Source organism: Blennius ocellaris (genome assembly GCF_963422515.1).
Source record: "Blennius ocellaris genome assembly, chromosome: 9".
Classification (NCBI taxonomy): domain Eukaryota; kingdom Metazoa; phylum Chordata; class Actinopteri; order Blenniiformes; family Blenniidae; genus Blennius; species Blennius ocellaris.
Genome location: NC_137658.1, coordinates 2,184,029 through 2,198,560, shown reverse-complemented (window position 1 = coordinate 2,198,560; position 14,532 = coordinate 2,184,029). Strand labels below are relative to the sequence as shown.

The 14,532-nt window shown below is 45.6% G+C and overlaps 1 protein-coding gene across 1 annotated transcript in view; it reads right to left on the bottom strand.

Annotated features, from left to right (window-relative positions):
- dgkq (diacylglycerol kinase theta) overlaps positions 1-12,734 on the bottom strand; it is a gene marked incomplete at both ends in the record, with an annotated part of 15,503 nt that extends 2,769 nt beyond the window's left edge. Inside the window, 16 exons of the mRNA XM_080502382.1 lie at positions 912-1,063; positions 1,147-1,262; positions 1,989-2,027; positions 2,183-2,333; positions 2,428-2,489; positions 3,040-3,094; positions 3,221-3,311; positions 3,506-3,702; positions 4,324-4,418; positions 4,588-4,656; positions 4,982-5,135; positions 6,567-6,689; positions 6,784-6,872; positions 7,653-7,752; positions 9,206-9,285; positions 12,488-12,734. Coding sequence (XP_080358508.1) covers positions 912-1,063; positions 1,147-1,262; positions 1,989-2,027; positions 2,183-2,333; positions 2,428-2,489; positions 3,040-3,094; positions 3,221-3,311; positions 3,506-3,702; positions 4,324-4,418; positions 4,588-4,656; positions 4,982-5,135; positions 6,567-6,689; positions 6,784-6,872; positions 7,653-7,752; positions 9,206-9,285; positions 12,488-12,734 — 1,820 coding nt within the window. The remainder of the gene's footprint in view (positions 1-911; positions 1,064-1,146; positions 1,263-1,988; positions 2,028-2,182; positions 2,334-2,427; positions 2,490-3,039; positions 3,095-3,220; positions 3,312-3,505; positions 3,703-4,323; positions 4,419-4,587; positions 4,657-4,981; positions 5,136-6,566; positions 6,690-6,783; positions 6,873-7,652; positions 7,753-9,205; positions 9,286-12,487) is intronic.
- Between the last annotated feature and the right edge of the window lie 1,798 nt (positions 12,735-14,532).

Genomic DNA, 14,532 nt, shown 5'->3' with positions numbered 1-14,532 from the left:
TGCTAGCTCCCGCTAACCGCTAACTTTTCATATTATATTGACTTTATTCAATATATCAGCAATGTTAATATGTTATTATCTCGATGTGGGAGGGTCACGGTCAGTCTCCACTACCAGAGGGAGGGGTTATGTTTCCCCACATGATGTCACGAAGGGAAAATCTCTGCTTCGCCTGTTTGAGCACGATTTCTCGAACACAGGAAGCGTGTTAGAAAACCACTCAGTCAATTGTGCAGAATATTAAAGGTTACCTAAAAGGAACCTGGAGGTGAAGAAAACATCAACCTGCCACATTCCTGCTAAGCGTTTTGTCCTGATTTCTGCATTTCCTCACATTTATGACGCTTCCAAAGGTCGTCGCTCGTCTGGTTGTTTATCAGTCGCTTCGCTGCTTCGCCCACATTTTGCTCTCAAACTGATTCTCTTGTCCTTCTTTGTTTTGCAGCTTTTTGCAGCAATCGAGCTTCTACTTGTTAATAAATTAAGTGGGTTTAATCTATTTGCCGCCATTTTCACTGTAAAGAGAATGTTATTGTGACTATTTGGATTAATATTTCATAATTTATGTATTTTTTTTTGCTTTTTTCAGTAATTTTGTTCTGCTTAACGTGTCAATATTGCCGTTTGATGTCTTTTCTCATATATTTGCATCTTTTCTGGCTGTTTTGAGTCAAAGCTCTTCTGATATAACTGTATTTACGGCCATATTTTCTTGTCTTATAGCCGTACGAATGTTATTTTAGTTGCACTTTGCAGATTTCACATACTTAAATTGAACTTTCACTGCGATTTGCAATAATTCAATGGTGGTTTTTTTTGCAGCTTTTTATTATAGTTTCACGTGCCTTTGTTGTCCTCCTGCCATTTTATTTGTCTGGTTTACATTCAGCCTCTCATTTTCACCAACTCACCCCGCCAGCGGCCCCCCGTTGGAAATGTCAAAGACCTGATGGGGGTTGAGAAGCTTCCGGAAGCCGTAGAGCAGCTCTCGGCCCTTCAGGCCGCCGCTCTTCGGGTTCACGAACACCAGCAGGGGGCGCACGTCGTCTCCCAGCTCGTTGATCTGAAACAATAAATAAATAGAGTGACAGGGATGGAATTGATGAAGTCGGCGGGACGCGACTGGGCGCAGGACAAAACGGTCACCATGATCTCCGGGATGACGGCGGACGTGAGCGTCTTGTTGTCCACAGATGAGTCTTTGGCCAACATGTAGATCCTCTCGGCCTCCGAGAAGCAGGAGATCTGCAGCGCCGCCGCACCTGAACCACGTCACACACAACTTCACCGATTAACGCCACAGAGCAACAGCGGTAGAAAGATCAAATAAGATCAAATGAGATCAAATAAGATCAAATGAAATGACATGAAATAAGATCAAATGAAATTAAGTGACATGAAATAGAATAAAATGAAATGAAAAATAAAATGAAATTAAATTAAATGAAATGACATGAAATAAGATCAAATGAAATAAAACAAACCAAAAAATAAAATAAAATAAGATAAAATGAAATGAAATAAAACAAAAAAACAAAAAAACAATGATAAGATCAAATTAAATTAAATTAAATAAGATCAAATAAAATGAAATGACATGAAATAGAATAAAATTAAATAAAATTAAATGACATGAAATAAGATCAAATGAAATGAAATAAAACAAAAAAACTAAATTAAATTAAATTAAAAATAAATAAATAAATAAATAAAATAAAATCAAATCAAATCAAATAAAATAAAATAAAATAAAATAAAATAAAATAAAATAAAATAAAATAAAATAAAATAAAATAAAATAAAATAAAATAAAATAAAATAAAATAAAATAAAATAAAATAAAATAAAATAAAGAACAGCGTCAGTTAGATTTTATTTTATTTTTTTCAGTTTTTTAAAGAAACCGTAGAAATGGCTCAGAAAAACTTTCTGGGGCTTTTGGTCTTTATCTGATTCTGCAGCTCAAGTTTCCATCATGGCCGACTCACCTTGACTGCCGTAGACGTGGCTGATGGAGACCAGGTGACCTGCAGAGAGGAGGAGGAGGAGGAGGAGGAGGAGGAAGAGGAGGAAAAATATGATTTACCTCTTTGTTGCTATCGACTCAAACAATTCCCATTTTTTAATTTTTTTATTCAACACGCGTTTTCTTGATAAAGTTTGCGAGTGTTTGACAACTCACTCTTGATGTCCAGCTGCTCCTGGATCATGTGGACGTACTCGTCTCTGGTCAGCAGGGGGGGCAGTCCTCCGATCAGCAGGCTCACCTGCACAGGTGACTTCCTGTTCTCCACCGCGTAGAAACGAGTCTGGTTCATCTGCCGCAAAGACACCTGGGAAACCGGGCGGCAAACAACCCCAACCTGAGCCTGGAGCCCTTTTGCTGTTTTCTGTTTGACTCTTTTTAACATTTTCGTGAGTTTTTACCTTCCTGATCTCCTGCAGTTTGTCCAGAATCTTCTCCTGAGGCGACAGCGTCAGTCTCTGCACTGAAACACCAACCGAGAACTCGTCCAGTCAAACGTTTTGTCACTGAGCTCACTTCCTATTTTAAGTTGGTCACTTCACGTCACATTTTTTTGGTCAATTTGTTCTTTTTCTTCTTATTATTTCTGTCACTTTGTTTCTTAATTTCATTGTTTTATATCTCATTTTAATCATTTCGTGTCCCATTTAAACTTTAGTGTTAAAACTTTAGTCACCATTCATTCTTTTCTTTTGGTCTTTTTATCACTTTCTTTCTTATTTCGATCATTTTGTCTCATCATGTGTCATATTTTTCAACGTTACGTCGAATTTTTGCAACATTTTGTAACATTTAGTGACATTTTTAGCAATTTTGTCAACTTTTTGTAACTTTATATAATTTTTTTTGTTACAATTTCTCAAATTTCAGTCATTTTTGGTGACTTTTGAATGCTTTTTGAGCGATTCCGTTTCTCCTCTATTCCGTTTTCTGTGTAATTTTCAAAATAAAATTATTTTCCTCGAGGTGCTCCAATTAAATGGCTTGGTTTGACTGATGTTTGTTGGCGTCACCTTGCTTGCTGCTCATGTAGACCTCCGTCAGACTGAAGGTGGACACGTCTTCATCCTGAAACCAAAAATCACCATCATCATCATCAATAGACGTTTTTTTATTTTGTTGTTTTTAACCGGACGATTTGAGACTCGGTGCAGTTCTGCGGAGTTTCCGCAGGCTACGGGACCTGGTCAGTACCTGTCTGTCCAGCAGATTGAGGACCTCGTTGAGGACGGACTCCGCTGTGCTGCTCGCCGACACGGACACGGAAACGAAGGCGTCGCCCGACCTGAAACACACCAAACGTTTCAGAGCGACTGGGGCGAGAGGAAGTTTTGAACAAAGTCCTTTGAATCTGAGACGTGAGACGTGAGACGTGAGACGCGTCGCCACACGTCCATCAATCCATCAAGGAAGACACACTGAGACGTGTCCATGCTGTGCTTATAGAGGGACAGTGAGTCTCCCAGGCGTCCTCCTCACCGCGGCCAGCCGGCGTGAACCTTGATGACCTCATGGCTCCGGGGTTTGGCCCTCAGCAGCCGCGCGTCGCCGCGGTTGTCCGGGCCGCCGTTGCGGTTGAGGACGTCGTCGCTATGGAGACGCTGCAGGCCGCCGAGGTCACACAGCTCGAAGTCCTGCGGCGCCTCGGGCAGGTAGAAGGACCTCAGTGACGCCTCCTGCAGGACGACACGCGCAACTGCACTGAGGGGAGGGGCTTCCTCACTGGAACTGAGTGTGTGTGTGTGTGTGTGTGTGTGTGTGTGTGTGTGTGTGTGTGTTTCATTGTGTGTGTTTTTTTCAGTGTGTGTTTCAGTGCGTATGTGTTTCAGTGTGTGTATTTCAGTGTGTGTGTGTTTGTGTTTCATTGTGTGTGTTTTTTTCAGTGTGTGTTTCAGTGCGTGTGTGTTTCATTGTGTGTGTTTGAGTGTGTGTGTGTTTCACTGTGTGTGCGTGTGTTTCAGTGTATGTGTGTGTGTTTCAGTGTATGTGTGTGTGCTTCAGTGTGTTTCAGTGTGTGTGTGTATATTTCAGTGTGTGTGTTTCAGTGTGTGTGTGTATATTTCAGTGTGTGTGTTTCAGTGTGTGTGTTTCAGTGTGTTTCAGTGTGTGTGTGTGTGTGTGTGTGTGTGTGTGTGTGTGTGTGTGTGTGTGTTTCAGTGTGTGTGTGTGTTTCAGTGTGTTTCAGTGTGTGTGTGTGTGTGTTTCAGTGTGTCTCAGTGTCTTTCAGTGTGTTTCAGTGTGTGTGTTTCAGTGTGTTTCAGTGTGTTTCAGTGTGTGTGTTTCAGTGTGTGTCTCACCACCAGCTCCTCGCTCCTCCTGGAGGTGGAGATCAGCCTGAAGACGCCACGTTTCACTGCATCGTCGCCGTCAAACACCTTCAGGAACTGTTTACCTGTCGAGACGACGACCACAAACCTTTTTCTTTTTTTATTTAAACACCTATGAAGTTTCTAAAAAAAAAACCTCAAAAACAGGAGAGAAACCATGAAAATGTATCATGAAACACTCTGACTGGGAGTCAGTTTTTAAAAGCAGATTGTGTGGCGGCGTCCTGGACTGACCCGACTCTGCCGCCGCCGGCTGAGCGTCTCGAGACGACGCGGCGCAGGAATCGACCTCGTCTGAGGAATCTGACGGGGGGGAGGGGGGTCAGCAGAACACAGGGACCAGGAATTCAACCTTTAAACCTTTATTTTCCATTTTTAATGAAACACTACGGCTTCATGTTTGTGTTTAAGTGAAGTCATGGAGGCGTTTTTAACCCCAGGAAACGTTTGTGGTTTAAACTGTTTTCTGTTCAAATCAACACAGGATGTGGTGTGTGTGTGTGTGTGTGTGTGTGTGTGTGTGTGTGTGTGTGTGTGTGTGTGTGTGTGTGTGTGTGTGTGTGTGTGTGTGTGTGTGTGTGTGTGTGTGTGTGTGTGTGTGTGTGTGTGTGTGTGTGTGTGTGTGTACCCAGGTCGTGGCTGCAGCTCTCGGCGATGCGGTAGCAGTGCATCTTGCTGAAGTTCCTGGACTGCAGGCGGACGCAGCTCGGGTGCAGCAGCATGCTGCGCAGACGGCCCACAATGCACTCTGGCGGCACGCCGAGGTAACACGACGCGTGACTCTGCGTACGGGGGGGAGAGGGGGGGTACGTCACACACACACACACTGAAGTAATCAGGCTTTTGGGGAAATTGCCGATGGGGGTCAAAGGTCACGTTCAGGCACCCAGAAACGGTGCTAACTCTCCGGGATTCAAACCTGCAACCGATGCCACATGATGTAATCCACTGGGATCGGCCAGTCAAGAGTCGGAGGGTAAAGATAATGTTGCCATGGTAACCGAAAATATTGTTCTCAAACGCCTGCGTCAACGCGTGCAGTACCAATGCTGGGCCTAAAGGTGGAGCCGCAACATCGTTCAGTTAAACAGATTTTTCACGATCGAGCTGAATCGCTTCGTTACAACTTTTTGTATTTTGCACAATTGAGCTTTTTAAAAGGCCGAAAGAGTCTGGATCCAACATAGAGCCTGAATCCAACATGGAGTCTGGATCCAACATAGAGCCTGGATCCAACATGGAGTCTGGATCCAACATAGAGCCTGGATCCAACATGGAGTCTGGATCCAACATAGAGCCTGGATCCAACATGGAGTCTGGATCCAACATAGAGCCTGGATCCAACATGGAGTCTGGATCCAACATAGAGCCTGAATCCAACATAGAGCCTGAATCCAACATAGAGCCTGGATCCAACATAGAGTCTGGATCCAACATAGAGCCTCGATCCAACAAAGAGCCTCGATCCAACAAAGAGCCTGGATCCAACATAGAGCCTGGATCCAACATGGAGTCTGGATCCAACATAGAGCCTGGATCCAACATGGAGTCTGGATCCAACAAAGAGCCTGGATCCAACATGGAGTCTGGATCCAACATAGAGCCTCGATCCAACAAAGAGCCTCGATCCAACAAAGAGCCTGGATCCAACATAGAGCCTGGATCCAACATAGAGCCTCGATCCAACATAGAACCTGGATCCAACATAGAACCTGGATCCAACATAGAGCCTCGATCCAACATAGAACCTGGATCCAACAGAGAGTCTGGATCCAACAAAGAGCCTGGATCCAACATAGAACCTGGATCCAACCAAGAGCCTCGATCCAACATAGAGCCTCGATCCAACATAGAACCTGGATCCAACATAGAACCTGGATCCAACAAAGAGCCTGGATCCAACATAGAGCCTCGATCCAACATAGAACCTGGATCCAACAAAGAGCCTGGATCCAACAAAGAGTCTGGATCCAACATAGAGCCTGGATCCAACATAGAGTCTGGATCCAACATAGAGCCTGGATCCAACATAGAGCCTGGATCCAACATAGAGCCTCGATCCAACATAGAGCCTGGATCCAACATAGAGCCTGGATCCAACATAGAACCTGGATCCAACATAGAACCTGGATCCAACATAGAGCCTCGATCCAACATAGAGTCTGGATCCAACAAAGAGCCTGGATCCAACATGGCGTCCGCCCGGTCCTCACCGTGATGCCGCACCACTCGCACCTCGTCCCCGCCAACACGTCCGACGAGCCGCAGGAGCGCCGGCACACCTGGCAGCGGGCGGCCGACGGCAGGTTGCCCTCCCTCCAGTGGTGCTGGAACAGACCCTGACGGCGGGAACAGGAGAGTCACAGTCTGTCCTGGGGGAGCGGCGGGAACGTAGCCCCGCCCCCTCGCCTTGGCCGGAGACGACCTCACCTGCTGCTCCGCCGAGCCGTCCAGGTGAGCCCGGCGGCAGTCTGCACAGCTGAACGGGGCGCAGTCCGAGTGGACGTGGAGCTCACACACTGGAACACACACACACACACACACACACACACACACACACACACACACATACACACACACATTTTGTTATACTAATAACCTCACTGTAGTTCATGACTGATTCTCAGAAATTACACAAGTAATTAAGGCGTGAAAGTAATCCTCAACCAAAAATAAATAAATAAATAGAATTTTAAAAAGTAAAACGAGAAGAAAAAGGTAATCCTCAAACAAGAATATATAAATATGTAAAATAATTAAATGCAACAAAAACCAAAAACAAACTAAAATAGATAAATAGAATTTAAAAAAAGAAGAAAGAAATATATAAATATGTAAAGTAAATAAATGAATAAATAAATAAATAGAATTAAATAAAACAAAAAAAGAAGAAAAAGTCATCCTCACCAGTAATAAGTATGTAAAGTAAATAAATGAAGAAATAAAGAAATACAATTAAACAAAACAAAAAACTAAATATAAAACAAACTAAAATAAATAAATAACATTTTTAAAAAAAGAAGAAAAAGTAATACCCAAAAATAAATTAATATATACAATAAATAGATTTTTTTTAAAGAAAAAGAAAAAATTAATCTTCAACCATAAATTAATTAATTAATTGATTGAATTTAAAAAAGTAAAACGAAAAGAAAAAGGTAATCCTCAACCAAAAATAAATAAAAATATACAATAAATAAATAAAAACATTTAAAAAGAAAAAGAAAAAAGGAATCCTCACCAAGAATAAATAAATGTATAAAATAAATAAACAGAATAAAATAAAGGAGTAGCTGTACCTTCACAGCGCAGCGCCGCGCTTCCCTCCGTCTGTTTCCTGCAGACGCAGCAAACCCGTTTCCTGTGGCCGGCCGGGCCGAAGCAGTGAGCCACCGGCACCTGCAGGGGGCAGCAGAGAGCAGAGACACCATGAGGGCACAATGACACCGCCGAGGAAACGAGGGAACGTTAAACTATTGAATGTAGAATCGCCACACAGAGCTTATTCAGCTGTAAGAAAAAAACCGACAACATAAAAACCAAAGTGTTAAAAAGTGATTCTTCTGAAAATATAAGTAATGTTTAACGTCTTAAACGCCACACAGAGAGAGAAACTGAATAGTTTGTAATTATCTCAGTTCAGCTCTGACGTGTTCAGCTGATCTCATGAAGCAGAAACAAAAGTGTGATAGAAACGTGTTTTTCGCTGCAGCCTGGCCACTATGGAGGCTTTGTTCTCCGCCGGGCAGAGAAACAACAAGGAGGAAGGCTTTTCTCTCCCCTCATTCATTCTCCCCTCCCTTTGTCTTCACAGGAAACTACAATAGAAACCACACAACCAGTGGGCTTATAGGTGGAGTCACCATTTATGTACAAACATTTTTAAAAATCGGAAATTAATTGTGATTCCCCCCCCCCAAAAAAAAAACTCAATTAAAAAAAGTCTTCTTGATAAAATAGTGCCCCACTATTGATGTTAGTTTCAGACCCGCTGGGAGTAAAAAGTTTTTCCTGTGTGGCTGCAGGTCTCATGTGGGAAACATACAGACCTCAAAAGGGGGCACTATGCAGACCTCATACTGGACTCACATCCGTGTACTATCCAGACCTCACAGAGGACTCATAAGTGGACACTATGTAGACCTCATCCAGACCTCTAACGGGCCTCATAAGCGTGTACCAGGCATACCTCATACTGCCTCGTAGTCGGACACTATGCAGACCTCATACACAATCATGTGGGGCCCCATACAGATCTGGTACGGACCTAATGTGGACCACATGGGGGCACTATGCAGACCTCATATGGACCTCATGGGGGCACAATGCAGACCTCATGGGGGCACTATGCAGACCTCATATAGACCTCATGGGGGCACAATGCAGACCTCATGGGGGCACTATGCAGACCTCATATGGACCTCATGGGGGCACTATGCAGACCTCATATGGACCTCATGGAGACACTATGCCAACCTCATATGGACCTCATGGAGGCACTATGCAGACCTCATATGGACCTCATGGGGAGTCTATGCAGACCTCATATAGACCTCATGGGGGCACTATGCAGACCTCATATGGACCTCATGGGGGCACTATGCAGACCTCATGGTGGCACTATGCAGACCTCATACAGACCTTATGCTGGTGCCATGCAGACCTTCATAAGACCCTCATGTGGACCTCAAGGGGGCACTATGCAAACCTCATACTGAGCTCATGCAGGCCTCATTTAAGAACCCCGTCAGGGTGTGAAATGTTTATATTGATTATCAAGTTTTGGACGAGTTCTACCTAAACACGTCGTACGAAGTTGTTTTCCTGGGTTTGAATCAGAAGTTTTACTCACCTGGATCATTGACGGAGTCACACAGGAACAAACGGTCCTCAGAGTCTTCAGACATTTCTCATGGCACATGAAGTTACACACTGAGGAAGAGGAGGAGGAGGAAGGTCAGACTCACACACTGACAGCATCCGTCACTCAATAACTTTATTGATCCGTCAGAGGACAAGAGCAGCTTTTTAAGGAGCTTCAGCAGATTAAAAACAACAAATGAGAAATAATAAAGGAAGAGAAATGAGGAGCAGACGGACTGAACTTTAATTTTCTCAATAGATTCGTGCAAATATGGCTATTAGATAGTTATGCGAGTCGTCTGCTTCCTCCTCTTCATATCTGTGGAACATCTGTCAACACCTGCATCCCTTTGTCGCCGAGACGTGATGGAATCATAACATTCACACGCAGCAGGAAGTTCACAAAACCTCTTTTTTCTCCATATCAGTAGAAAAGCTGAGACACTTTGACTTCTGTGTGTCGCCAGGAGTTTGCAGCACGAGTCCCCAGAATGTGAGGGGACGACGTCCCACTGGTCCACCGGGGACAAAAGCCCCTCCGACTGACCGGATCTAAACCCGGCTGAGAATCTGAGGAATTCCCAGGAATGAAGGTTCACGTCTCAGCAGATTATCTGACGTTTCAGCTGTAAACCAGATTAATCTGGTTTATTTCTACAATAACGGGGATTAAATTTAAAAATAAATAACAATTGAAAGTTCCACTGGTTCCAGTGAATTAGCTATCTTGTTTTCACAAGCACATAAATATGAGAGTAAAGTTATTTTCTCTTTAATAATGTGATTCAAACTGTGAAACATTTATTTACAATTTATTCCCGGAATTTAAGTGTTTTAAAAGGTTCACATGATGTAAAATCGACTCTCTAAAGGTTTTCCAGCAGTAAGAATCACCTCCACATCTGGAACGACATCCCAGAAGTGAAGAAAGTGTGTCCTCCCGCCCTCTCTTTTAAAAAGTGTGTCGCTCCAAGCAGCCAATCAGAAATCAAACCCTATATAGTGTCATCAGAGGGTTCAGCCAATCACAATCAAGGTAGGCTCCTCCCCCTTTGACTCCTCCCACAATCAGGCAGCTCTGGCACCTCCTCTTCCCATATAGGGGCGTATGTGGGCGGAGCCAGTCCAGCTCACACAGACACAGCAGATTGTGAATGTAGCTCCTATGATCCAATATTCAAAAGGAGGGAAAATCAAGGAGAAGAAATAAACTTTGAATACGAGTTTTCTGGACCGACGAGACCAAGAGGAGGATTTCAGCTTGGAAGTGACGACGACCAAACGCAGGTTAAGAGCAGAACGACCTCACAGGCGACTCAAACAGCAGCCTGACCTTCTCGCCGTGTGGTTTTTCAACAACGACCGTCACCAGAATCAGGAACTTCAGACGAAACTCTTCAGGTTTCACACGAGACGATCGAGGACAAAACGTCCTTCCGCCTTTAAACGCTGATGAGTTCATTTAAATAGTATATTAACTATATTATTTGTAAAAGTTCTTGTTTAATATCAATATTATGTGGTTGTCATACATTCATGTATATAAGTGACTGATGCATAAACTCTCTCTATATATATAAAACTTGTGTATCGTATATATTGAATATGTATTGTAATATTAGTTATAGTAATATTATAGTTTTGTTTTTATCGTGATGACGTTGGCATTTATAGGCTTATCTTGGTTGAACAAATTATTGTTTTTTCTTCTGAAGACTGCCGAAATAACGTCAATTTGATTTGATTTTTATTTTTTTTAATAAGAATCACTTCTAATATCGGTATTTTAAGATGAAAGGTTTACCAAAACCTCAGCTACACACAGTGTTCACAGCTTTTCTCCTGATAGAAAGAGGAGAAAAGAGAGTTTTCATACAATAAATTGAAGAAAACTCTGGGACTCTATAAACACATGTCAAATAACAAACAAACAAACAAACAAAAGGGGTGTGTTTCCCCCGACGGATGCAGCAGCTGGATGAAAAGCAGGTTTTAGCAGCGCTAAATGTAAATGCAGGGTTTTACATTGTGAGTTGAAGTTCTGTGGCGACGGCGCAGCTTTCAGTTAATCCATGACGGCTTAAAGAAGAAACGTTACGTAACGAAGCCCCGGCTTTTACTGCTGCTGCTTTTCATGCTGCTGCTGCTGCTGCTGGTGGTGGTGAGGAAGAGGAGGAGGAGGAGGAAGAGTAGGAAGAGGAAGAGGAGGAGGATGAGAAAGAGGAGGAGGAGGAAGAGGTGGATGAAGAAGAGGAGGAGGAAGAAGATGAAGAGGACAAGGAGGAGGAAGAAGAGGAGGAGGAAGAGGAGGAGGAGTACAAGGAGGTGGAAGAGGATGTGAAAGAGGACGAGGATGAAGAGGATGAAGAGGAGAATAGGAGGAGGAGGAGGAAGAGGAAGAGGAAATGGAAGAGGATGAAGATGAGGAGGAGGACGGTCACCTCTCTGTCTGAACGAACACACACACACACACACACACACACACACACACACACACACACACACACACACACACACACACACACACACACACACACACACACACACACACACACACACACACACACAAAGAAAAACACACACTAATACACATTCCTCCTGCACAGAGCATCCCTGACTGTCTCCTGTTACCATGACAACCAGAGGAAGTAAATCACGACTTAAATACACACTTGACACTCACACACACACACACACACACACACACACACACACACACACACACACACACACACACACTCCAGTCTGCCCAGTAACACACTTGATTCCCCCATTGTGTGTGTGTGTGTGTGTGTGTGTGTGTGTGTGTGTGTGTGTGTGTGTGTGTGTGTGTGTGTGTGTGTGTGTGTGTGTGTGTGTGTGTGTGTGTGTGTGTGTGTGTGTGTGTTTTCAGTCCGCCTGTTGAATTCATGATGAAGTTGAAGGAAAAATAAAAGGAAACGAGAATCAGTGACGATTTTCAAGATGAATGTTTTGACCACTGAAGGTCAAACTCTCCCTGGACACACACACACACACACACACACACACACACACACACACACACACACACACACACACACACACACACACACACACACACACAGGTTGACAGGCCATAAACAGGAGGTTCTCCAGAGGCAGGCCGCTGCAGCAGGAGGTTCTGGGGAGTTAATCTGAATTGAAGCTTCTCATTAATGGGATTAAATCTGTTTTCTGATCTAATCTGATCCACCAGGACGTGTGTATGTGTGTGTGTGTGGGGGGGGGGGGGGGGGGGGGGGGTCCTTACCTTCACATAGGAAGCCGACGAGCCCCCAGATGAAGTCGCTGCAGCTGTGGCAGTAGGTGGGTTTGGTCAGGGTGACTTTCCTGAAGCAGTGGCCCGGACCGGAGCTCTGGTAGCGGGGGGGCCGGGGCCCCGGGGACTGCTGCTGCTGCTGCTGCTGCTGCTGCTGCGCCTTCTTCTTGCCGGGCTGCGGGCTCGACGTGCGGCCGTCCGCGGCGTCGGTCGCCCTGGGCCGGCCGGAGTCGGCCATCACCTCGGGCCTCTTCTCACAAAGTTACACGACGAGCTAAACGAAGCTCGTATAGATTAAAAAAAAAAAAATCAAATATTCCACCTCGAGCAGAGCGACATCCCACCGGGAGGTCCGCAGCGCCGCAGCCCGGAGAAGGAGCGCTGTGCTGGGCGTGTGCCACAGGGGTCCCCCTCCCTCCTCCACCTCCACCTCCACCTAATGATCCAGATCCACAGCAGGACCACGTCACCTGCTAAAATCCAAAACTAGAGCAAGTTTATGGGTGAAAATGTCGTGTCTCTCCACCGCGGGTCCCACCGGCCCGGAGCCGGCGCTGCGTTCACCCGGCGGAGAGTGCGCGGAGCGCGGCGTGCCTCCCGGAGAAACCCCGCCTCGGAGGAGTGCCGAACATCACGTCCGCGGAATATTAATCCGAAACCCCCTCCTCCCTCCTCTTCCTCCCTCCTCTTCCTCCCTCCTTCCTCGGTGAAACACGCGTCTGACACCCAAGGAAAGGCGGCGAGGGTGAAGCTTCACGACGCCTCGCCGGGATCAGAGCCCCTGCGGCCGGACGCGGAGCGGAGGAGAGGGCGCCGCGCCCAGCACGACTCCCGGAGCTCCCCGCTCGGGAAGCGGCATGAAATAATGATGAGGTATCGATCCGCTGGGGCTGGAAGAGGGAGAGAGAGGGAGGGAGAGAGAGGGAGGGAGGGAGAGAGGGTGTCCGCGCCGCGGGCGGGATGGATGGATGGCAGCGGTGGAAACCCGCCAGGAAGGCGCCCAGAGGCGGGAGGAAGAAGCGCCGCCGCGCCGCTCGGAAGAACCGCGGAGGGCAGCGAGCGTCAACAAGTGTGTGTGTCCGCCGGAGGAGCGACTCTCTCGGCTTCACTTCTTCCTTTTTCTGACACTCGCTCTCCTTCCGCGTCGGTCTGCAACACTGATTTACTCCTCCTACTTTCTCCTCCTCCTCCTCCTCCTCTTCATCCCCCCCTCTATCACCTTCCTCTTCCTCCTACTCTTCCTCCTGCCCCTCTATCCTTTTCTTCTTCTTCCTCATCATCTTCCTCTTCTTCCTCCTACTCCTCTTCCTCTTCTTCCTCCTCCTCTTCCTCCTCTTCTTCCTGCCCCTCTATCCTTTTCTTCTTCCTCATTATCATCTTCCTCTTCCTCCTCTTCTTCCTGCCCCTCTGTCATTTTCTTCTTCTTCTTCTTCCTCATCTTCTTCCTCTTCCTCTTCCTTCTCATCTTCTTCCTGCCCCTCTATCCTTTTCTTCTTCCTCCTCCTCCTCCTCCTCTTCTTCCTTCTCTTCTTCCTCCCCTCTATCCTCTTCTTCTCACTCTTCCTCCTCTTCTTCCTCCCCCCTCTATCCTTTTCTTCTTCCTCCTCCTCATCTTCCTTTTCCTCTTTTTCTCCCCCCCTATCCTCTTCTTCCTCCCCCTCTATCCTTTTCTTCTTCCTCCTCCTCATCTTCCTTTTCCTCTTTTTCTCCCCCCTATCCTCTTCTTCCTCCACTTCCAACTTCCTCCTCTTTCATGTTCTTCTTCCTCTTCCTCCTCCCCTCTATCTATCCCCCATCTTCCTCCCTCTCAATCCTCCTCATCCTCTTCTATCCTCTCCTCTTTATCATCGTTTCCTGCACTCCTCCATCCCCTCTCTTCTCCATCCTCCCCCCTCATCTTTTTCATTCTTCTATTTTCTCTTTTCACCTCGCCTGTCCTCTCCTGCATCCTTCCTTCTTCTTCACCTCTCCTCCTCCTTGATCTCCTTCACTTCATCCTCTCCTCCTCACCTCCTCCACCTTCCTGTATCTTTTCA